The sequence below is a fragment of the Bipolaris oryzae genome (assembly GCF_000523455.1).
Source record: "Bipolaris oryzae ATCC 44560 unplaced genomic scaffold scaffold_59, whole genome shotgun sequence".
Lineage (NCBI taxonomy): Eukaryota > Fungi > Ascomycota > Dothideomycetes > Pleosporales > Pleosporaceae > Bipolaris > Bipolaris oryzae.
In genome coordinates this window covers 17,180-39,329 of record NW_006911335.1, presented here as the reverse complement: position 1 = coordinate 39,329, position 22,150 = coordinate 17,180, and the positions used below count along the sequence as shown (strand labels likewise).

Genomic DNA, 22,150 nt, shown 5'->3' with positions numbered 1-22,150 from the left:
GGCGGTGTTGAGCTGTCGAATGGGCGATGGCGGGGAGACAGGCGGGTTTAGTTTGCACCACCGACCTGACTGTGCAGCGGGCCTGCACTGTGGCACACTGGGCGGGCACAGGCTGGGCGAGGGATGGGCAGCGGTGAAATTTGAAGCTGTGTCCTGGGGCAGAGGGGGGGCGCGTGTGTTGGGGAGAGGAGGAGGGCTCTAGGGACGACTGGCTGGCAATGCCGTCGTGGGTGGTGGAGAGCGCGGTGTCGAGGGCGTCTGCTGGCGCGGTAGCCCCTTCACATGCGCGTGCAGACGTGCAGGGCAGGGCAGGTTGTGGGTGCGGGCGCGGGCGCGGGCTGGGGAGGGCTGGTGTGGTGCAGCAGTGCAGCAGCAGCAGTGTGAGTGCAGCAGTGCAGCGACTTGATGCGGCCTCGGGCTAGGCGTCGCTAATGGCTGACGGGGGCGTGGGCTGGCGGTTGACGTTGACTTGAGCCTTTTGATGTCTTGGGCTTTGGCAGTGGCTCTGGCGCTGGTGGGCTCTGGCGCGGACCTCCTCTCTGGCTCTGGCTGTGGCTCTGACTCTGCCGTGGACGCGCTCCCTCGAAACTCTCCAAACTCTCGACTCTCGACTCGCTACTCGCGACTCGCTGCCGTTTTCTCGTGCACAACTCACTCCGTTCGCGGTCGACGGCGCGACGGCGATTGACGTGCTGCGACGGCGGCGGCGGCTGCTGCGGCGGCTGACTGCTCTGGTGCTGGGGCGGCGTGGGTTGGAGGAAGAGAAGGCGCGGCGGAGGTTGGTCTCGCTGGCAATTTCGGTAAAGGGCCATGGGCGTGGGAAAGGAGGCACCGCAGATGCACATCATTGACAGGGGGCCCTCATCAAACCAGCCCGCCAAAAGCATCGGCGGGTGGGCTGCTGGGCTGCTGGGCTGCTAGATGCTGCTACTCAATGAATGAATGAAGACGGGAATCGACGATGGCTGTTCTGGGTGCGCAGCAATATCCCGTCCATGGACATGCTGTAAGTAGTGTACATGGTAGTATACTTAGTGTGGATGTATGTACTCTACTTACTGCACTGGACTGCACAGGACCGAACATGTATATCATCCCATGTATACACTAAGTACTTACCTGTACGCATATACCATGTACAATGTACCTGTACCTGTACCCGTACCTGTACCTGTACATGTGTATACACATGCAGTTCTATACATACGTTAGTACATAGTCATAGCATCCACCCACGAAACCCAAGTACCTTGTCCACAGACACATCTGTTTCCCTCTCTCTCTCATTCTCCAAGCGCCATCCATCCATCCATCCATCCATCCATCCATCCATCCACGCCCTCGATACGCCCCAGGGCCAGCGGCGGCTGCTGCTGCTACTGCTACTACTACTACTGTTGCTGGCCGGCGCCATGGTGGCCCACAGTGTACCTATTTCCTCTCATGGCCATACTGGTCGGATGTGGCCAGTACCGGGGGGTCCCATGGCTTGTTTCATCCACCCACCCCGGCACGCGTAAATTGCCCGTTATGCGCTCGCCCGCCCGCCATCGTCGGCCTAGTCGCGAACTGCCACCCCTTCGGCGTAGCTGCCATTCTCCATGGATATAGCCCTCCGCCCTCAGCTCCTGCTCCTGCACCTTTGAAGGCCTCCAATGTCCCTTGTCTCGACCTGCCGCTTGCAAGATGTTGCATTTCATCCGGCCACCCATTCTCCCTTTGCATCCATCTGACCGACGCCTATCTGCTCCCTCGCACATGCATCCGTGGTTGGCTGCTGACCGTTGGGCCCCCATTTCGTTTCTTTTTGGTGTCCATGTCCGAGGGGAAGCATTTTGAGTCGGGGCCGCAAAAGCAAACTCTCGCGAAAAAAACACGCATTTCAACATCAACAATAACAATAACAAACAGCCTGCCGCCGCGCGAGTCACATGACCTGCCTCGGAATCGGGGCTCCCACCACGCTTTGGTGGCGGTGGTGATGATGATGATGATGCCGATGATGATAATGATGATGCTGTCTGTAGAGTAGAGAACTGCAGTAAGTAATGTAGTGTAACCTGTGCTAGGACAGTCGCATCATTCAGCCCTAAACGAGGTGCCTGAGGCTCATGTGATGATTATCGCTGCCTGGCTCTCCTCTGCTGTGACATTTACTGTGTGTGCACTCTCTTACAACCGCCAACAGCCAAACAGACAGGACAGACACACAGATGACGGAACTGGGTGACATACTTACTAGCAATCATCCACACAATGACACGCCTGTCACCGTGTCTCAGCCCACGCCCCAAGCGAGCGACGAAGCGCCCTGCATGCTAGTGCCATCCACCCAATGCAGGACAAACCGACCCCCAATCCCGCACTACTCAACTGACTCTTTGCCCACGGTGCACGGCGCCTCCCTGCATCTTGCCCTTTTGTGTACCACATCCATCGACTGGATCAATTTCCATATTTACAAATAACATCCCCACCCATGTAACATATGCCGTGGATAATGAGCGAATGCAGCGCTTCCTAGCAACATACTGACTACATCCATACCCGTTTAGGCCCGTCCTCGGAAATGAGGTTTGCTGGCGCGCGCGCTCTCGATCGCCCTTGCCATAGCGAGCGAGAGAGAAAGAGAGAGAGAGACCCACCTTCCCGCTCCCACCGTTGCTCGACCTTTTTGCGCCATTCCCAACTGCAACCTTTCCCTTGTCGCTTGGTCCAACACGAGGCTCCTGCCGCTGGCCCTCGACGTCACCACCCCAAAATCCCATCACGGCTTCTCATTTCCTCTTTCTCATCGCCCCCCCCCCATTTCCGCTCTCTCTCCGCCCCAGACCTGAGTACTATTTCCTTCTTGTGCATGGTTTTACCCCCCACCCTGTGAAACATCTTGCCCCGGATTCGAGCATCAGACGTCATTTCACTTTCCCCTTCGCACTTAATCTACAACAACCCACCCATACCCTGGACCACTCGATTCCACAACACACTAAATATTTCTCTGTAATCTCAAATACTTGATTCCGCTACACACTCGTGCTCTGCAAGCTCAATCACTTGATTCATCCCACCCCTATCAACACTAGCCTCCCCCACCCCATCTAAATCTTCACCTCACTGGGAAGACTAACCTCGAGAATATCAACCCCCTTCTGCAATTCGCTCTTGCTCGGCATCTTGTTCCTCCTCATCAATTCGGCCGCCTGTGTCATGTACGGGTCCTTCATCATGGATGCCACCGCCACAACAGTCTCTCCTTTGGTGTAGTAGGCAACAAACGAGGGCTTCTCCAACTCTCCCTGCACCACCACATCATCGTACCCGCCCGCCATCGTGTTACCGCAGTACCGCAGCTGAGAACCAAGTGCCGACCAAAACACTGGAATAAACGGCTTGGGCTTGCTTCCCGGGTTGTTGATCGTGTTGGCCACTGATCGACCCGCGTTTTGCGCCACGTTCCAGTGCTCGATGCGCACCGGTGCCCCGTTACCACCAGGTCCATGGTAAGGGTACGTTGCAATGTCGCCAATCGCGTACACGCCACTCAGTCCCTCGACCGCAAATGACTCGTCCGTCTTCAGGGATCCGTCCTTCAAAAGCGTGATGCTCGAGTTGTCCTTCAGGTACTCGGTAGCCGGCGCAACACCCACTCCCTCAATCACCAAGTCCGCCTCCAATACGGTGCCGTCCTTGAGATGTACTGCCCCCACTTTGGATGTATCCGCCTCTGACGGAGTTGCCTTGTCCACGCCCGCACTCAACTTGAACTTCACACCGTTCTTCTCAAGCAGGCCCTGGAAGATTGCGCCCACTTTCTTGCCCATTACTCGCTCCATTGGCACTACCCTCTTGTCAGTATATCGCACAAGACTAGATGCCTACATTACTTGCCTTCTTCCATTCCAATAATGGTAACATCATTCTTCATGCCTGCCAGGCAGTTGCCAACCTCCATACCGATGAACGAGCTGCCAATCACGACAATCTTCTTTCCATTGTCTCCAACGGCCTTGAGGATATTTTGCACGTCTGGTAGAGTCCGGAGAAGGAAGACGTTGCCCAAATCACCCTTGAGCCCTTCAAGCGGGAGCCACCTCGGCGTGCCTCCAGTTGCCAACACAAGCTTGGTGTACTCGTATTCTTTTCCAGACTTTGTCGATACCTTCTTGCCAGAAAAGTCGATGTTCTGCGCTTCGTCTTCAATAATGTCAATGGATCCATCCTTGTAGAAATCCTTTTGTCTCCACGCGAGTTTTGAGATATCGGCCAGTAGTGCTTTGGACAGCTTGGTTCGGTCAATGGGCTGGTAGCCTTCCTTTGAGATGACGGTAATCTTGCCAGTGTAGCCTCCACCTCGAAGACCCTCAATGGCACCCAGTGTACCGGAACCACCGCCAATGACAAGTACCTTGTCGTCGCTGACCGACGAGCACTTGATGTTCAAATGTCTCCGTTTTGCCTTTAGTGCCTCTTCCGTAGTCTTAACGTACACAGCACCATCCTTCTCGATTACTTCGTACTTGTCAATTGGGTCGAGGGCAGGCGCATCTTCAACGTCTCCGGTCGAAACCTTGAAGCAAGCTGTCTCGTGTTAGCTCTACTCGTATAGGATTCGCAGCAGTAGCCACCTACCCCCGTGCCATGGGCATGTAAGACGGCCTTCAGGCGTCAATACGCCCTTGACCAATGGAGCTCCGTAGTGCGTGCAATTCGGGCTGGTGGCATGAACTTGATCCTGGACCTTCAACAGGAGCACCTTTCCACCCTCAACACCCTCGACCTCGGCTTCTTTCTTCTCTCCATTCTTCATCTGTAGGGAAGTGACATCCTTGAGCTTGAACTCTTGCGCCATCGCTGCGGTTGATGACGTGAACGTGGATCTTTGTAACCGGGACGTTGGGGTGAAGTGAAGTCTGAGTGAGGTTCGTAGAGGCTGCAGTGCCCGGAATAACTGCATCAACGGCTATATCTAGATGATGTTGGAGGTGAGAGTGTTGTCCATGGCGACACGTCGGGAGCATTTAGACCAATAGCGGGGAGCATATTATTCATGATGTCACCGAATACGATGCGCTAAGCAGGTGTAGCAGGGGGCTCTCAGTACTCGTTACCCCGCTCCAAGACTCCATTCACCCTCATTCGCGTTCAGAAGCTCAACAGTCGGGTTCTTGGCAAGAGGCTCATACGTATGTACATTCGGGTACCTAACTGGCCATGGCTGAATGGTTTCGCTTCTCGTAGTAGCGCCAGAGCCCGTCTGCGCCGGGTGGCTGTGGGGTGATCTCCTCTCCACATCACGCTCTTTATTGCATTATCGATTATCGCTTTTCGGCAGGCTTTTCGGCAGGCTTCCTTAACCTGCTCTTCAATCGGTGTTCCGCGGCTTTTGAACTTTTGAAGATAGGGTGCCGGGTTAGAAAAAAAAGAACAAAAAAGAAGGAGTATCGAAATGGAAGATATGCAAGGGGCTAGCGCGGTGAGAGCCAACAGCCTTGCCTCTGATCGCGTGGCTTGGATAGTCAAGGCCAGTTATTTTTCCTATATTTGTCATTGAGGCTCTTGCTCTTAGGACCACGGAAAATGGTGTCGGGACGATGGTCACTGGTTGTTTTCCGACACCTCGCCGTCTTACGAAACACCATCACACCCTCACGCATTCCACGTGCAAAAGAAATTCTCCGGCTAAACCACTAGGTTCAGCCGCACCCGTTTCTTTTCTTCACTCGCTATACTCTTTCTATGCTGCGATCAGTCCTTCACCTCAGACAATAAAGCAATAATCGCTATTGGATCTAATGCACTCTATGTGTTTTATCATTCCACCCCACCACCACCCGAGTCTTACTGGAAAGCAATGCCACCCTTCGAACTTGAACTTATGAAAGGTAGTGCTTCAGACTTCTTTTGTAATTCTGTTCATCGATCGCCGATTCACATTGGGACTTGGTGTTGTAGATACAGGCAAGTAGCAGTACCCAACGGTGATAACATTAATCCTGCCTCTAGCGTAGCTATTGTAGCCAGCGTCGCCAGTGTATCCATACTTTACGCCTAGCGCGCTTGTTCACCGAGGCACATCCCTCGGGGACTGTAACAGTGGGAAGAGGGCAAGCGAACCGAATTCTGATCACATCAATGATCACACGACTACCACAGCTCGTCAATTGCACAGACACTCTGAACTTCCGAGGCGTGATCACTTACCAGCACAGACGCAACCTTGTTCTTGACGCTACCCACCTCAGAACCACACTTGGTCGCAACAGTGCTTACTCATGCAACATTGTCTACGCTGACATGAAGTTTTTTTCGACCTAATCGTCGTCTTCTATTCTCCGCAGACCGGTGCGTCTTTTGAAACGACCACAGACGGGCGGGGGCCTTACACGGAGCTCAGCACTACACACCTTGAGAACCCGTAGCTCTCGCCGTGGAAGCAAAAGCTTCTGCGACCTTCGCTTAATGCGCATATTTGAATTCTCAACTCTGCAGACTGGCCACTTTGCAAGGAGACGATTAGATCCAGCTGCACCTTGTTCACATCCTGCCATCGATCGGATGAGATTGGTCGAGTTTGAGCTTTCAACGACGCTAAGAGTGCTCTCCAGTTAGGAAGACTCAATCTCCAATAAACGACGCAGCCTCGCTACCATGGATGAGACGGTTATAAACTGGTATCCAGTTTTTCGCCCGTTCCTGAGCCATAAACAGAATGTCGAGTGGCTTGTAGGCAGAAAATAGTACGATCGTGTACCTTTCCGTCCCCCTGAAACAACATGGGTGCCGCATTCGGAGGGGTAGCCGTCAATTCCATGACTCAAGTTCTGTAGCGTTGTGGCGGCAGTTGCGTAGAGCCGCATTTAGCCAGAGGAAACAGCCAACAATGGCATCATTTACAGATAAGACAAGTCATCGCAAACTAGCCGGAAGGGTTACATTGTTCTCAAGATCAAGAAAAAACAACAACTGAATTCTTGTCCTTTGCCATTGTCTGCCCTAGGTCATGGGGAAAGCAAAATTGGGGGTTAGAAGGTTTGACGAGTGCGACGTTGGTTCAAACACTAGGGATCTTCAGACACCAACCGGAGGTGGGCCTAAGCACCGTGCGCTAATCATCAATAAACTTTAGTCTCTCTCGCCGGACCCTACAAGATATGGACTAACCCGCGTCGCCCTGCATAGCGGTCTGCGTCGCAAAGGCCTCCTTCGACTGAGGATCTTCGTCCCTACGTGCACAGCGATCCCGTCCAAGATTACATTCGTTCATGGCCTTGCTTTTCCGACATCAATGTTCTTGACATAAAGACGCTTTCATACCAACCGTATCTAACGGAAGTATTGGCGTGGCGCCCCATTCATTTACACAGTGTATATCCTTTTTTGTTCCCTCCTTTAATAGTAATGTCTACCACACTCGTTACCAGTCGAACACGACAATCGACTACTACGCCCACTTCAACGCGAAGAAGTTTTGCTACATCTAGCACCATCTCAACACCAAGACCAGGACCATCCACATCCATATCCACCACATCCACCACATTCACTACACCTACACCGTCTTCATCGCCAACAAGCACGTCGCAAAGCAACTTAGCATCCGAAATCGCCACCAGCCAACTTGAAACGGATGACCAGAGTCCCAGCCCTACAGAAGCTTTATTTCCATCTAGTTCTCTCTACACCAACACCCCAGCCATCGCAACATGTTCCACGAACAGTGATTGCGCAAAGGACAAGATATGCTCCAATGAGAGATGTATCACCATGGACAGTGCAGCTCCATTTGGGGGAGCTGATTCCACCTCGCGGCTGACCACTGGCTCCGCTATTGGAATGGGGACAGGACTTGTTGCCCTCTTAATGTTATTAACAGGAATTACAGTCTGGATATTGAAACGTCGGGCACAAAGGCCCCGCAACCAGTCAATTGAAGCGCCCATACAATCTCGTAGCAGAACCACCTCCGATGCGACAGATCAAAAGACCTTGGTGGCGTCAATGCCGAATAGTCCCCAATATCCACCCTTCAACTCTCAGAGTGCTATGAATCCGGGACTTTTCGCCAGGGTCGTAGCGCCTCAGGAGATCAAGGAGGTTGCCGGCAGCAGACATGGGTCAATGGACCGAAAAGCGCTACCACTCCTTCCCCTTCCACAACTTCCACTTCCGCCCATACCAAAGGAGACCAAGATCTACGCGCTTAACGTCAGTATCAACAAGAGCATGATCATGGACGAAGATATGATGCAAGCTGTGAGCCCGATGAGGGGCAACGATACTCCACGCGGCAGTGCAACGCCGCGTGATCGCGCACCGCGGTACAAGTTCGAAGAATATATTCCACCTGTTGCCAATGCCCCCCCGCCCATTGCGATTTCAAGAGCACCTGCTCCTGGATTCCAAAGTTCCGAGTACGAGCTCGGGCAGTATCCGAAGAAGGAACAGCAGAATGACGCTGTCCCATTGTCAGATAGGGGTCCAAACGGCGGCCCAGAGCCATTAAGCCCTGTCGTCAAGACGTTTACAAGCTCGGACAGCAAAGCGCGCCAACTCTCCTTACCGGATCTTCCACCCCCAAGCCCAAGCTTTAGCTTCCGTTCATACGACTGGTACCAGGACATCATTGAGGAACCGTCAAATGGAAATGGTGCACGAACACCCACACAGACCAAGTTTCCTAAGACGCTTTCACTTTTCCCTCAGAGTACGCCCAGAACCATGGACCTAGGCGTGTTACCAGAGCCTTCTTCGCCCGGCGCATCTTCTATTGCACCCGGCACGTATTTACATCCAAGCTCGGCGGCCATGTTCAGCCCCACGAGCCCCAACTTTCGTTTATCACCAACTGTTTATACCCCGCCACCCCGGCAATCATCACAATCAAAACCACCACCGCAACAACAACATGTACAAAAACAAAATACACAAGCAAAGAGTTCATCACGAACATCGGCAATGAGTACTGCGAGTCACAAGACACGTGAATCTAGAAGCTGGCTCCCTGCTGAGGGACTTTACCTTGCCGACGAGGGGGGCCTTACCCGATTTTTGACTTTCCGTCGAGGGAACGAAGACAACAGACCAACGAGCTATTCACCTTTAGCCTGAACTAGCAAGTATACCGAGCGCAAACACACGCTAGGTTCTGTCCCTCTATTCTTCACGGTCCGTAAGAAGACCCCAGCCGGCCTTGTTGGTTGATGAACCTCAGGCATTACCCTACCGCCGCGACATTGCCCAGCTACCTTGAGAGCGGAAACGGTTATCTCCCGAGCGCGTCTAAGGCATGCGCAATGCCGCGCGCTTTTGTGTCCGACTTTGGACCAACGAGGGCACGGGGAGAGTGTCGTGGTGCGGGAAGGATGCGGGTCGCAAGGACGCTGAAAAGTATACCTTGTGCCCCAGGCGCGCGTTCAGACCAGGGATCATACATACGCAAAGCACACCCCCTGTTGTAGAACATTCAATAATCCGTGCCCACGCACACTTATGTAATCATAATAATACCCAAAACGAATAAAGAAATAATTTTTTCAATGCAATACATATACTCTCTTTGGTGCAGAAGTGTCTCGACGACGTGCTGTGTGACAAGCTCTCTAAGCTTTGCACTTGGGACACTAGGAGGCCCTGATGCGGGGAAGCGATACGATACCCCACAGTACACCGTATTGGGGAATCCGACTAGAGAAGGGTGGGCTGTCATGGTGGTGGTGGTGGTGGTGGTGCGATGCAAACGGGAACGATGGCTGTACCGATAATTCTTCCGAAGGCTCCACCTATGCGTACTTGTATTCTAGAAGACGCGATGCTGTGGGGGTTGCAAGATGCACTTCGTATTGGAATTCTACATGCGCACGTCACGTGAGTCCTCGGCATCGGGACAAGACTTAGTTACAACCTATCGACAAAGCATTCTAGATCTTTAGAGACACTTTCAAAAAAAAAAGGCAAATGCACAGTACTCTGCCACCCATGTCCTTTTACCTCAACGTATACATTAGGTATGTGTTTATTTGAGTGGCGTCCTGGGCTTTCAGCTATGTATGCCACATTAAGCAGGTGCTGCGCATATTCACCAATGAGCCTGCGAGGTCGCTTCTTCACACCCAGCCACCCGCTACAAGCTTCTTACCCGGAAGCTTCTCAATACCATAGGCGTTGCGTCATGTTACACTCGCAGAGGTAATTCCCATGTCCGCATTTGTGCTGTCTCCGCGGATAAACCACGCCCCGGTGGATTCCCATTCGTTCAATGTCGGGGCGGTACTCCATGTTTTTCCCCGCACGCGCCTTACTTATGCAAGCCCCATGCCCTTGTGCCCGGCTTGCATTCCCATGTTGTCCATCGTCACTCCAGACTACCTCATTGTAGAGAATTGCTCTATGCTTGATTGATACATAGTAGCTCTTTATGGCTCAGCAGATCCTTCACCGACCAAATAGCGATGACTATAAAGAGACGAGATGGCCACCATGGGGCACTGGGAATCTTCAGGCAGCTCTTGACCGGCTCAGCACCGCAATCATGACGCACACAAGCTTCGCCCAAGCTTCTGCCGTGCTGTCCTCTCTTCTCGCACTCACAGCTGGCCAAGCGCCCACCACTTCTTCGAATGGTGGATGGAGCACCACCCTGGCTGGCACGCCCACCTACTTCAACCCCGTCTTTACCATTCCCCCATCTGCGGACAAGGGCGTTCAACAGATTCCCAACATCTATGATGCTCAGGCCGTTGATGCGCAAGATGTTTGCCCTGGTTACACAGCATCAAACCTTCAGCAGAGCGATCGCGGCCTCACCGCCACGTTGACCTTAGCTGGAAAGCCATGCAATGTTTACGGCACCGATATCCAGGAGCTAGACTTGAAAGTCGAGTACCAAGCAAAGGGGAGGCTGTCAGTCAATATCGTACCCAAGTACACTGATGCAAACAACCAATCGCATTGGATCGTCCCCGAAGATCTCATTCCGCGTCCTCAGGTCGAGGAATCATCCGAGCAGACCGACCTCAAGTTCACCTGTGAGTTACTTGGAATTTGTTCCACCATTTTGGCACCGTTGATTTCATTAATACAGTATTGCCATTGGTCAAGAAAATGAGCTGACAAGTATGCAGGGGGAAACGAGCCATCATTTTGGTTCAATGTCGAGCGCTCCTCGACTGGAGACGTCATCTTCACAACCCAAGGCACCAAACTCATTTACGAAAATCAGTTTGTTGAGTTTATAAACAGCCTTCCAGAGGACTACAACCTCTACGGTCTGGGCGAGCGAATTCACGGTCTTCGTCTCAACAACAACTTCACTGCGACCATCTACGCTGCTGACGTAGGTGATCCAATCGATCGCAACCTCTACGGTAGTCATCCTTTTTACCTAGAGACCCGCTACTTTGAGAAGGGCCAGAACCGGAGCACTAAGCCCTTGACGCAGTCCGAGATCGGTCAGAAGAAAGATGTCAAAACAAATGGTTCGCCTTACGAGTCGCGTTCTCACGGCGTTTATTACCGCAACACCCACGGTATGGATATAGTGCTGAAACCTGATCACCTGACTTGGAGGACCTTGGGAGGTGCCATTGATTTGTACTTCTTCGATGGACCTTCACAGCCCGATGTCACCAAGGCGTATCAAAAGTCGGCTATCGGCCTGCCAGCAATGCAGCAATACTGGACTTTTGGCTTTCATCAATGCCGTTGGGGTTACCGCAACTGGACCGAGACTAGAGAAATCGTTGAGACCATGAGAGCTTTCAACATCCCAATGGGCAAGTCCACCTCTAGCGCATTTCTGATGAGTGTAGTTGCACACTTGCTAATCATCATGCAGAAACTATCTGGCTTGACATTGACTACATGGACCAGTACCGTGACTTTACACTGGATCCCGTCAGCTTCCCTCCCTCTGAAGTAGCCGACTTCTTTGGATGGCTGCATGGAAACAACCAACATTTCGTACCAATCGTTGATGCAGCCATTTACATTCCCAACCCACAAAACGCAAGCGATGCATATGACACGTATACGCGCGGCAATGAGTCTGGTGTGTTCTTGTCCAACCCAGATGGCAGTCAATATATCGGTGCTGTTTGGCCTGGATATACCGTCTTCCCTGATTGGTTATCGCCTAATGGTGTATCGTGGTGGGTAAAGGAGATGGTCGAGTGGTACAAAGAGGTGCCATATAGCGGTTTCTGGGTTGACATGACTGAAGTCTCTTCTTTCTGCGTCGGATCCTGCGGTACCGGCAACGTCACCCTGAACCCGGCTCATCCGCCATTCTCGCTTCCCGGTGAAGTGAACAACGTCATCTATGATTACCCGGAGAGCTTCAACATCACAAATGGCACTGAGGCGGCTTCCGCTTCTGCAGCAGCTTCTGCTCAAGCGTCCAGGAAGGAAACTGCGACGGCAACGGTGACTGACGACGCGACTTCTACTTCGACTAGCTACTTCCGCTCAACCCCTACCGCTGGGGAGCGAAACGTCAACTACCCTCCTTATGTCATCAACCACGTCCAAGATGGCGCTGATCTTGCTGTTCATGCTGTCAGCCCCAATGCAACCCACGCGAATGGCGTGGAAGAATACGATGTCCACAACCTCTTCGGTCACCAGATCATCAATGCTACTTACCAAGGTCTCCTTTCGGTGTTCCCTAGAAAGCGGCCTTTTATTATTGGACGTTCTACATTTGCTGGCAGTGGCAAGTGGGCTGGTCATTGGGGTGGCGACAACGCCTCCAGATGGGCCTACATGTTCTTTTCGATTCCTCAAGCACTTTCTTTCTCCCTATTCGGCATTCCAATGTTTGGTGTCGATACTTGCGGATTCAACGGAAACACTGACATGGAGCTTTGCTCTCGATGGATGCAGCTTTCGGCCTTTTTCCCCTTCTACCGCAACCACAACGTACTCTCCGCCATTCCCCAAGAGCCCTACCGATGGGAGGCTGTGGCTTCTGCTTCAAGGACCGCAATGCATACCCGCTACTCTCTGTTGCCATACATGTACACGCTATTCAATGACGCTCACAAGACGGGGTCAACTGTGATGCGGGCGCTGGCATGGGAATTCCCCAACGAGCCCCAACTTGCTGGTGTGGATACCCAGTTTTTACTAGGACCAAACATTCTCGTTACGCCTGTCCTCGAGCCTCAAGTTGATACTGTCAAGGGGGTGTTCCCTGGTATTGTTGACGGCGAGACATGGTTTGACTGGTATTCTGGCGAGCGTGTCCAGGCTGAGGCTGGCGTAAACACAACTATCTCAGCACCTTTGGGCCACATCCCTGTATACATTCGTGGAGGTTCAGTTTTGCCTATTCAAGAGCCTGGATACACGACTACCGAGTCCCGTCAGAACTCCTGGGGTCTCATTGTCGCACTCTCTAGCGAAGGCGCCGCATCTGGTCACCTATACGTTGATGATGGTGAGTCTATCGAGCCGGAGTCGTGTCTGGATGTTACGTTTGCTGCTACGAGCGGAAAGTTGGAGGTTGATGTTCAAGGCGAGTTCGAGGACACCAACGCACTTGCCAACGTGACAGTGTTGGGAGCTCCTGAGGTCCAACACGTCAAGCTGAATGGTGAGGAGATCGATGCTAGCAATGTTGAGTACAACAAGACTAGCAGCGTTTTGAAGCTGACGGGACTCAATGAATTGACAAGTTCCGGAGCTTGGCAGGGCAACTGGATACTGACTTGGGAATAAGCAATAAGTAAGTAGTTAGCACATACATTAATGCGACCATGGCATGTTCATAGTTGATGCTCGGTCTGCAGACTTAATACAACATTATCCATGTATCCATCCAAAGCGAGTTATGATCTAGTTCATGTGATGATATTGTATTTGTTTTGCTGTCGTAGTAGTACGCGTATTCCAAGTTTTGAACCGCGGAGACGTGACGGGTGACGGATGACGTCAGAGCAGACATCTCACTTGAGATAATGGCACACCTCTTTCCAGTTTACATGCGGTTCCCACCATGGCATTTCTGTGATATATATTTAATTCTCACACAATACACCCGACAAAATCTTTCCCAAACAGCGGTGCCCTCCCCCTGACGATGCCACCCAAGAAGCTCAACCAGCAGACTCCTTCCTCTGTCCCCGAAGATGAGCTCAAGAACATCGCCGCCAAATCAGACAGTCCAGAAGACAAGCTAAAACAAGCCGCCGCGAGCGCCGAGTCCGCCCTTGCCTCCGCCAAAACTGCCTCTTCCCTCCGCGCCGCCGCCGAAACCATCAAAGACCCCGCCAAACGCGAAAAGTACTTGCGCGATGCGTACGAGAAAGAAATCGAGGCCCACGGCAATAGCAAGAAGGCGCGGATGCTGAGTTCGGGGGCGTTTCAGGGGAGTATGGGGGGTGGCGGGATTGGCATGGCTGTTGGAGCTGGGCTGGGGACAGTTGTGGGCACGTTGGTCGGGACTGTGGCGACGATTCCTACGACGGCGGTCGGGACGCTGGTTGGAGCGGGTGTTGGGGGTGTACATGGGCCGTGGATAAAACTTGGGGGGAAGAAGGAGGGGGAAGGAAAGGATGGGGAGGATGGGGATGGCAAGAAAGAGGGGGAGGACGGGGAGGACGAGAAGAAGGTGGATGAAGAGATGGAGGAGAGGATGGCTGGGGAAGAAGATGGGATTCCGGATCCTGAGGCTTTGAGACGGGCTGCGGAGGAGATTGAGAGGCGGAGGAAGGAGCAGGGAGGGGAAGGAGGGGATGGTGGTGCGGTGAAAGAGAAGAAGAAACCGAGGAAGTTGGAGGTTAGGAGTAAGGCTGCTGCGTAGCATGGAGCAAAGTATGCAAGAGAAAAGAAAGGATGAAAAGGGTACTACTGGTGCTTTGAAAAACTGGATTTCGAACTTGCCCTTTTGTGCAAGGCTACCTACCGAAGGTCTGACTGGGGGTATGGAGATATCGACATGACGGAACAGTACGCCCCGTCTTCTTAGAGCTTTTCAAGAGATACGTCTGCTTTTATTTTGTGGAAGATGTCTTTGGCGTTATGAAGGAAGGAGCGCTCGATATATTATGTATTTGGGCTTCGAAGCGTCAACCCTCGGTGTAATTGTATCATGGATTTTTTAAAGACATTGTCAGGGAAAGCATGGCAGTGGCGACCGGATCTTCAGAATTTGGAAGCTGTACCATGTCATCTTTCTCATCGAATTGCGAGACAGAGGAGCTAGTATTGAGACACAAAAGATGAAAAGCCGCAGCTCGCTCTTCTGAGCGTGAAGTGTCCATATGATCTTAGCAAACTGGCGTTTTCCCGACGACCTCAGGCCCAGGTACCAAATGTGAGATTGACTTATTATCGTGCCATTCACTCATGTCCCAATGGGTCCAACACAATCTTGGGAGGGCCTGCTCGCATTCGCACCAGGAACCTGTGGGATATCAGCAATCAGCACAAGACAAATAGGTTTCAGGAGGGAACTTGGTCTAGACTGACATTGAAAACGACAGCGTAAGGGTCCCACGAAGAATCAAGATGTGGAGCATACTCGATACCATTCGTTTGCTGATTTACCGCCCCTTCAGCCCCATAAACGTGGGACAACCAGGCATATGTCATGTCCAAGCTAGCCATCATGCCAGAAGCGGTCCAGAACTTGCCATCAACAACCCACCGCGCCTGCGGGACCCATTCAACTTCTGGACCATAGCCCATAATCCATTGATACCCGCTCTTATTTGTCGTGGCGCGTTTACCGTTAAGAAGACCCGACCGCGCCAGGTGCGTTACTCCAAATGAAAGCCCGAGAATATATTCAGCCTGGCCGGCGCGACGAACAAGGAACTCTTCAATCTCAGTCCTGTTGCTCAAGGTAGCGTTGATGACGCCTGTTCCACCGGGAACCAGAATGGCATCGAGAGCTGGGGCGTCGGCAAACGTATGCGTAACTGCTGTTTCTGCGCCGAGCGTGCTGCTGAAATCACCACCCAGATGCGGTTGGAGACGCGCACTGACGGTGCCTTTCTGGTATGAGATGATGGAGAGGGTCATACTGTAGAAGGCTGAGAGCTTTGTGGGCAGTGTCAGTGATGATGCAGCTTGTACATGGGTGGATAACTTACGGATGTTAGGTATTCAAGCGGTCCCCAGACTTCGATGGGCTCAAAGCCATCGAAGATGATCTTGGAAAAAAAGGTCAGTCGTAATGATTTTGAGACTTGAAGAGGAGGTACAGGTGGTGTACGACGTACAATGCCGATACTCAGGGTCCTGTTCTTGTTAAACTCATGGTCCGAGGTATTCTGGCCGAGGGTAAAAGGTGCTAGGAGGAGAGACCAGAGGCAAAGAGCCTTGACGAGCTGTGTGAATGTCATGACCAAGCAATGTTACTGAGGCCCATATGTGCGTAGAGAGCGGATGACGGAAGATCCAGGAGGACATTTTGGTTGCAATGACTTTGTATCTGGTAACAAATGCCCTCATCTCATCCTGTCGCCAGCTTCAGCCTAGCTGCAGGAACCGAAGGATGCAGAGGCAATCCCGTCAACCAGGCAGCTAGATGTAGGATTGGCGACGACGGGCAATCAAGTCCACATTAGTGGCAGGCTAATGCTACGCGGTGCTGTACATGTGGATTTACAGTATGCGGATTTACCCATCAGGAATGAGCCGTAGGAGAAGGCGTATTCCTGGGCGAAACCAGGCGCATGCATGAGGCAGTTTGAGCAAGTTGCCCACCACGGGCTAGTTCGTGCCACGGCTGTATTTTGGCCCCCTGCAGTCTCGCCTCCTACAAGAATCCAACAGTCGAAGCCGTCTCAATATTTGCAAGGAACATTTCTCGTTTATGAAGAAGTAGCCGTGTTTGGCGTTGCTGTTTTGTACTTTTTCACCCGTCCTCACAATTACCGGCTTTTCGCATAGATGCTCCCGGTAAGTAGGAGTAGACTAGTCTACACGTGTAGTACTTACTACTAGTACTATTACTGCTAAGTACCCGAAGTCCTTGCTTACTGTTACTATGCAGCGGGCCCGCGTAACGGTCCCCCGCTAGCCATCAGCCACGAAACCTCGTCCGACGTCTTATGCCTAAACTGAATCTCTCTATGATCTCACGATAAGCTTAAGAAATACCTATACCACTATGAAAGTCATGGAAAAGCCGTACAACGACCTGACAGTCAGGATTGGATTATGGTAAGGCGTGCAAGCGACATGTTTGGAGTATGCGCCACTTCATTAAAATATAGTGTCTTATGTACAAAGAACAAATGAAACATCCTGGGCAACTACCACAACAGATTCGCAGTCAAGAAAGGCGCGCCAGTTTTGTAAGCACTTGATTCACATACGGCATGCTGCATCTCCTTATCACCATGATTATGTCCTTTTGGCCAATCTGACTTAGACAATAGATGAAAGGTATATGTCAACTCATCTACTTTTGATTGTGAAAAGGCATGTTCACCATTCACTGAAACGGTGAACGCATATACTTAGAGTGACAGACGACTGTGAAGATGAGGTCCCCACAGGAACAAAGAACGAATTTACGATATAAAAGCCATGGCAGCACATCCTCCGCTCGAATACGACTATACGCAACAAATCAACTTCCACGCCATGGACTCCATCGTAAGGAACTGCGAGTCGAGCGCCTTCACATTGCCTGGTGTCTATGGCGCAGAGTTCCAAAGCATTGCGGCTTCCATAGTTGAGAATCACTCCACCTTCGTGCCGTACTCCAACAATCCAAACTCCGGCGATGTCGATGCACAAAATCTGCAGTTCTGCAACGTCACTATCACCCATACGCACCCAGGCACCAACGACAAGGTTACGACTAAGATCTTCCTACCTATAAAACCGACCTGGAATCACCGCCTCCAAGGTATCGGCGGCGGAGGGTGGGTAGCGGGCCTTCACCCAGTCATTGACGAACGCATGTATGCAGGCCTAGCGGGAGGATACGCGACAGTGGCTACGGATGCTGGAGTTCCAATATCAAACATCGCTGACGACTGGGCATTGCTGAGCCCTGGAAACGTCAATCTCTATGCGCTCCAAAACTTTGCATCTGTTTCCATCAGCGACGCCACACTGGCCGCGAAAAGTATCATAAAGGACTTTTACGGCACAGTTCCAAAGTATTCGTATTTCAGCGGGTGTTCGCAAGGAGGACGGCAGGGCATAATGGCTGCGCAACGGTATCCCGACTTGTATGATGGTATCGCGGCTGCGGCACCTGCGATATACTACTCGCAGCTCTTCATCTCAGCATACTATCCACAACAGGTCATGAGCGAGATGGGCAGATACCCTCGTCCATGTGAGCTTGATGCACTCACTACCGCTGCTATCAAAGCCTGTGACGGCCACGATGGCGCCCTGGATGGACTCATCTCGAACCCAGACGCTTGCCAGTTCAACCCTTACTCCATGGTCGGAAAGACAATTGACTGTCCCGGTGCTACTGGGTCCACCGTAAGCGTTTCAGAAGCCGCAGCCAAGGTCGCCGAAGCAGCATGGAGTGGCGCTCGCGCAAGCGACGGCTCCCAACTCTGGTATTCGCACGGCTTCGAGACCAATCTCACCGCTGAAGAATGTCCTGCGCAGACGACCTGTTCGGCAAATGGAACATGCACCGCTGTGCCGAGGACGACATGGACCGACTGGATCAGGTTGTTTGTAAAAAAGGACGCCAAATTCGATGCGAGGACCATGTCGAGAAAAGACTACGAACAAGTGTTTCTCCAGGGCATTCGAGAGTTCGACTCGATAATCGGGACTGGTGATCCGGACTTGCGGGATTTCCATCGCGCAGGTGGGAAGATGATTACGTATCATGGAATGGTGAGTTTCGCCTATATCATGAAGATTTTTTTGAATGTCCGAGTACTAATGTGAGAAATAGGCTGACAACGGTATCCCATTCCGCAACACGAGACATTACTACGACGCCGTGAAAGAAATCTCGCCTGATGTACACGATTTCTTCCGACTATTCGAGGCTCCAGGGCTAAGCCATTGTACTGGAGGAGCCGGTGGGCAGCCATTTGGTGTTATGGATGCGCTTGTGAAATGGGTCGAGCAAGGTGTCGCTCCTGATTCTTTGGATGCTGTCAATACTGTCAACAAGACGAATCTGCTGTGTCCTTACCCTCAAAGGGCGGTGGGGAATGCTACTTTGGGGGGTTCCATCGCTGGAGGCCAGAGCTGTATGTAGAGCATGGAAATGTACGATACATTCTGAAATATACATATTCCGTACACTTGGTTGGTATACATGTCTCTCACAAATACGACAACTAACACAATGTACCTGTTCGAACACACGAGCGGGCATGGGGTTTATTAGAATCTACACTTATTATCATTCATAATCCATGGATTACAACATGCCCGTCATCGCATTCAATCCATCGACGGCTACTCCACTTTATCCGCTCCTCGGCCCCTTATTCGCACCTAAAGCATATGTATTAGCCCGCAGTCTTCCAAGAGTCGGGAAGAAAAGAAAAAAGAATAGTATAACATACAAGAGTCGCTTGTTACCAACAAGCGTGCTAATTCACTCGGGCGGCCATCCATTAGTGGCTCCATCGCACTTCGAAGGGCAAGCATCTCGTCCCTTGCTGCTTCGAATCACCTATTTGGGAATGAGTATTAGTAGTTACTCTGGCAAACTAATGAAGAGTTTTTTTTTTAAAAAAAAGGGAGGTCAAAACGTACACAGCAGTGGGATCCATCGGTGTATTTGCACTGAAAGTAGCCGTTGCAGGCCTCTGATGTGACAAGGAGGGCGAGGAAGCTGGCCAAGAGGGAGATGCGGACCATTTTGAGCTTTCGTGAAGGTCTTTATTATGAGAGTTGTAATATAGGTGAGGTATAGTGTTCAAGTCATGATTCTGAGTGTTGAGTGACGAAGAGTGGACAGGATCTTTGCTTTTATACATGAAGATATAGCCTTTTAGGCGGTATAGAGAAAGCAATGATAAATGTTTCTGTGAGAAATCCCGCATCCTCGCCGTGGTTGAGGCTAGTCATGGTTTTTTTTTGGCATAAATCGCGCTATTGCAAGGCTGTGCTTTGATTGTAGATGTTGCGGAGCTATCACTAAGTGTTGTAAAATTAATTACATCTTAATTTCATAGTGGTATACACGTTTTGAACTGGATTCACTATTGTTGAGATTGCTTAGCGCCCCTCCGCGTTCTTCACACCCGGATTATGTGGCATGTATTGCTGAGACCAACGTGACAGCTCATCAAGTTTCTTTCTTCTAGCCGGATTTTGATCCTTTCAGAATTTTTCCTCTCAGATGAAGATACAGATTAGGTTACGGTGCTATTCGGGCTATTGCTACTCATTTGAGGTCGCAAAATCCCGAGACTCGACTCGTGCTATTTCTACTGACTAAAACGCGACGCATGGGCTTTGATGTCTCCCCAAGTGGCTCAGCTTGGATTTTTCCGATCAGTTGCATCAGACGCTGCGGTGAGAGTTCCATGTGCCGATTGCGATGATCTCAAGGCAAACCTTCTTTGCTCGGTGAAATAGGGTCAATTGGCTGTTGGCATTGACAACTGTAGGCTGGGCGTGTGTTCTGCTGTAGTACTGTTTGGCATGTGTACATACTAGACTATATAGGAGGAATGTTTGTATATATGCTTTTGAAGTATTTTTGAGCTTACTTAACATGCCATTGTTGTGGTAGCCCTTGATGTCGCAATGGGCTAGCTGCAAATGCCGTCACAACTACAATTGCTTAGGGAGGGATGAGCACCAATGACAAGCTGAGCATAGGGTCTAGCTTGGTGTTATACGGATATTAGCACGCACTATTGCACAACTGAATGCGGGGTTTTTCCATGTTCTTCTTTCTCTGCTTCTAAAGTTTTTATTACTTTGGGTGGGTAGGGCGAACACTGCCGTGTCGCAGAGTCATGTAGTGCGCGTCTCTTATCATCAGCCTCCCCACTAATAATCTTCTTAAATTGTGTCTAAACGGAACTAATCGAAGCTGCAGTTGGAGGGATAAATGCTTTACGGCCGAGAAGATTCATTATTTAGACGTTCTTAGTCTTTTATCACTATGCGTCAATTACCATTATTACATCTTGAACCGAAAGACGAATGTTTCCCTCATCGAAACGGCCACGAAAAGCTTAACATTTGATAGTTCACGATTATATCTAATAGTTCTGATACACCGCATTTCTACTAACAATTTTTTCTATCTCGACTCGAGGGTACATTAATCTTTTTTCTCTAGTTACTTCGACTACTTTACGTTCTTTTCCTAAAAGTATCGGACATACTATGGGAAAAACGTAATAGACCAATTCTCTCTATATAGTACCCTTTGATTAAGCTGTAGTGGCGTGTAAATGATAATTCAAAATCTTTGACTGTTGCCCTAAAGTTCTTGGAGAGAATGTGCAATGAGATACATGCATCGCTTGCTAGGTAGATATAAACCGCACGACGTACGTGCCTGACTACCATGCCCTCTCACCTCTTCAGGCAAAGCCTCGAGTAACCCACTCGTCTGTTTCCACTACCTCGGCTTGCACGGGGAACACTTTCTCCATTAGCAGCTTGTGAACATCTTCGTCCTTGTCCAAGCAAAGGTCCTTGAGGACGGTAAGCTTGTAATCCAGATCCGCAGCCTCGCGGACGGTTGACAGCACGGCGCCTGCAGTAGCGACGCCGCACAGCACGAGATGGCCCACCCCGCGCCCGCGCAGGATAGTGGCTAGGTCTGTGCCGGACAAGGCAGAGACACGACGCTTGGTAACGAAGACGTCGTCTTGGCTTGCATGCCCAGCAGCGTCGGCTCCGTCTGCCTTGGGGGCAAGGGTAAGCTCGTCAAAGAGGGCCACAGACTGATCACCCTCGACAAAGACGTTGGCGGGAACATTTTTGAGTCGCTCGCCCATGTTGCTCACGGGGTTGAGCTCTGGTCGGCCGGGCCGAAAGGCAACTTTTACATGTACAACGGTAATGGGCGCTTTGTTGCCAGACTTGTTGGCGGATCGCACGGCCTCGAGTAGCTTGGCTGCTTTGCTGACGAATCCCGGTGTCTTGTCTGGGAAATTGCCCATCATGATGCCTTTTTGTATGTCAAGCAAGATGAGGGCGGTGTTGGTGGTTGCAAAGGAAGCCATGATGAAAA

The 22,150-nt window shown here is 51.2% G+C and overlaps 9 protein-coding genes across 9 annotated transcripts; 6 read left to right on the top strand and 3 right to left on the bottom strand.

Annotated features, from left to right (window-relative positions):
- Positions 1–3,098: 3,098 nt before the first annotated feature.
- COCMIDRAFT_36492 (uncharacterized protein) lies at positions 3,099–4,849 on the bottom strand (the record flags this gene model as incomplete). The annotated part of the gene is made up of 3 exons (XM_007689476.1): positions 3,099–3,838; positions 3,889–4,578; positions 4,630–4,849. 3 exons carry the CDS (start codon positions 4,847–4,849, stop codon positions 3,099–3,101), a joined length of 1,650 nt encoding a protein of 549 aa, XP_007687666.1.
- Positions 4,850–6,132: 1,283 nt separating this feature from the next.
- Positions 6,133–6,609, top strand: COCMIDRAFT_36491 (uncharacterized protein; the record flags this gene model as incomplete). Its single annotated transcript, XM_007689475.1, has 2 exons — positions 6,133–6,299; positions 6,411–6,609. 2 exons carry the CDS (start codon positions 6,133–6,135, stop codon positions 6,607–6,609), a joined length of 366 nt encoding a protein of 121 aa, XP_007687665.1.
- Positions 6,610–7,398: 789 nt separating this feature from the next.
- COCMIDRAFT_94513 (uncharacterized protein) lies at positions 7,399–7,575 on the top strand (the record flags this gene model as incomplete). The annotated part of the gene is made up of 1 exon (XM_007689487.1): positions 7,399–7,575. A coding segment is annotated over one exon (177 nt), but the record flags the coding sequence as incomplete, so codon positions are not given.
- A 189-nt stretch (positions 7,576–7,764) lies between these two features.
- Positions 7,765–9,108, top strand: COCMIDRAFT_5024 (uncharacterized protein; the record flags this gene model as incomplete). Its single annotated transcript, XM_007689464.1, has 1 exon — positions 7,765–9,108. The coding sequence occupies one exon, from the start codon at positions 7,765–7,767 to the stop codon at positions 9,106–9,108; it is 1,344 nt and encodes a 447-aa protein (XP_007687654.1).
- A 1,306-nt stretch (positions 9,109–10,414) lies between these two features.
- COCMIDRAFT_36489 (glycoside hydrolase family 31 protein) lies at positions 10,415–13,716 on the top strand (the record flags this gene model as incomplete). Its single annotated transcript, XM_007689474.1, has 3 exons — positions 10,415–11,024; positions 11,121–11,771; positions 11,834–13,716. The coding sequence occupies 3 exons, from the start codon at positions 10,415–10,417 to the stop codon at positions 13,714–13,716; spliced, it is 3,144 nt and encodes a 1,047-aa protein (XP_007687664.1).
- A 361-nt stretch (positions 13,717–14,077) lies between these two features.
- On the top strand, positions 14,078–14,800 carry COCMIDRAFT_5022 (uncharacterized protein; the record flags this gene model as incomplete). Its single annotated transcript, XM_007689463.1, has 1 exon — positions 14,078–14,800. One exon carries the CDS (start codon positions 14,078–14,080, stop codon positions 14,798–14,800), a length of 723 nt encoding a protein of 240 aa, XP_007687653.1.
- A 543-nt stretch (positions 14,801–15,343) lies between these two features.
- On the bottom strand, positions 15,344–16,346 carry COCMIDRAFT_26052 (uncharacterized protein; the record flags this gene model as incomplete). Its single annotated transcript, XM_007689469.1, has 4 exons — positions 15,344–15,403; positions 15,469–16,041; positions 16,095–16,154; positions 16,224–16,346. 4 exons carry the CDS (start codon positions 16,344–16,346, stop codon positions 15,344–15,346), a joined length of 816 nt encoding a protein of 271 aa, XP_007687659.1.
- Positions 16,347–17,538: 1,192 nt separating this feature from the next.
- COCMIDRAFT_5020 (uncharacterized protein) lies at positions 17,539–19,198 on the top strand (the record flags this gene model as incomplete). Its single annotated transcript, XM_007689462.1, has 2 exons — positions 17,539–18,825; positions 18,887–19,198. The coding sequence occupies 2 exons, from the start codon at positions 17,539–17,541 to the stop codon at positions 19,196–19,198; spliced, it is 1,599 nt and encodes a 532-aa protein (XP_007687652.1).
- Positions 19,199–21,494: 2,296 nt separating this feature from the next.
- Positions 21,495–22,142, bottom strand: COCMIDRAFT_94553 (uncharacterized protein; the record flags this gene model as incomplete). Its single annotated transcript, XM_007689486.1, has 1 exon — positions 21,495–22,142. One exon carries the CDS (start codon positions 22,140–22,142, stop codon positions 21,495–21,497), a length of 648 nt encoding a protein of 215 aa, XP_007687676.1.
- Between the last annotated feature and the right edge of the window lie 8 nt (positions 22,143–22,150).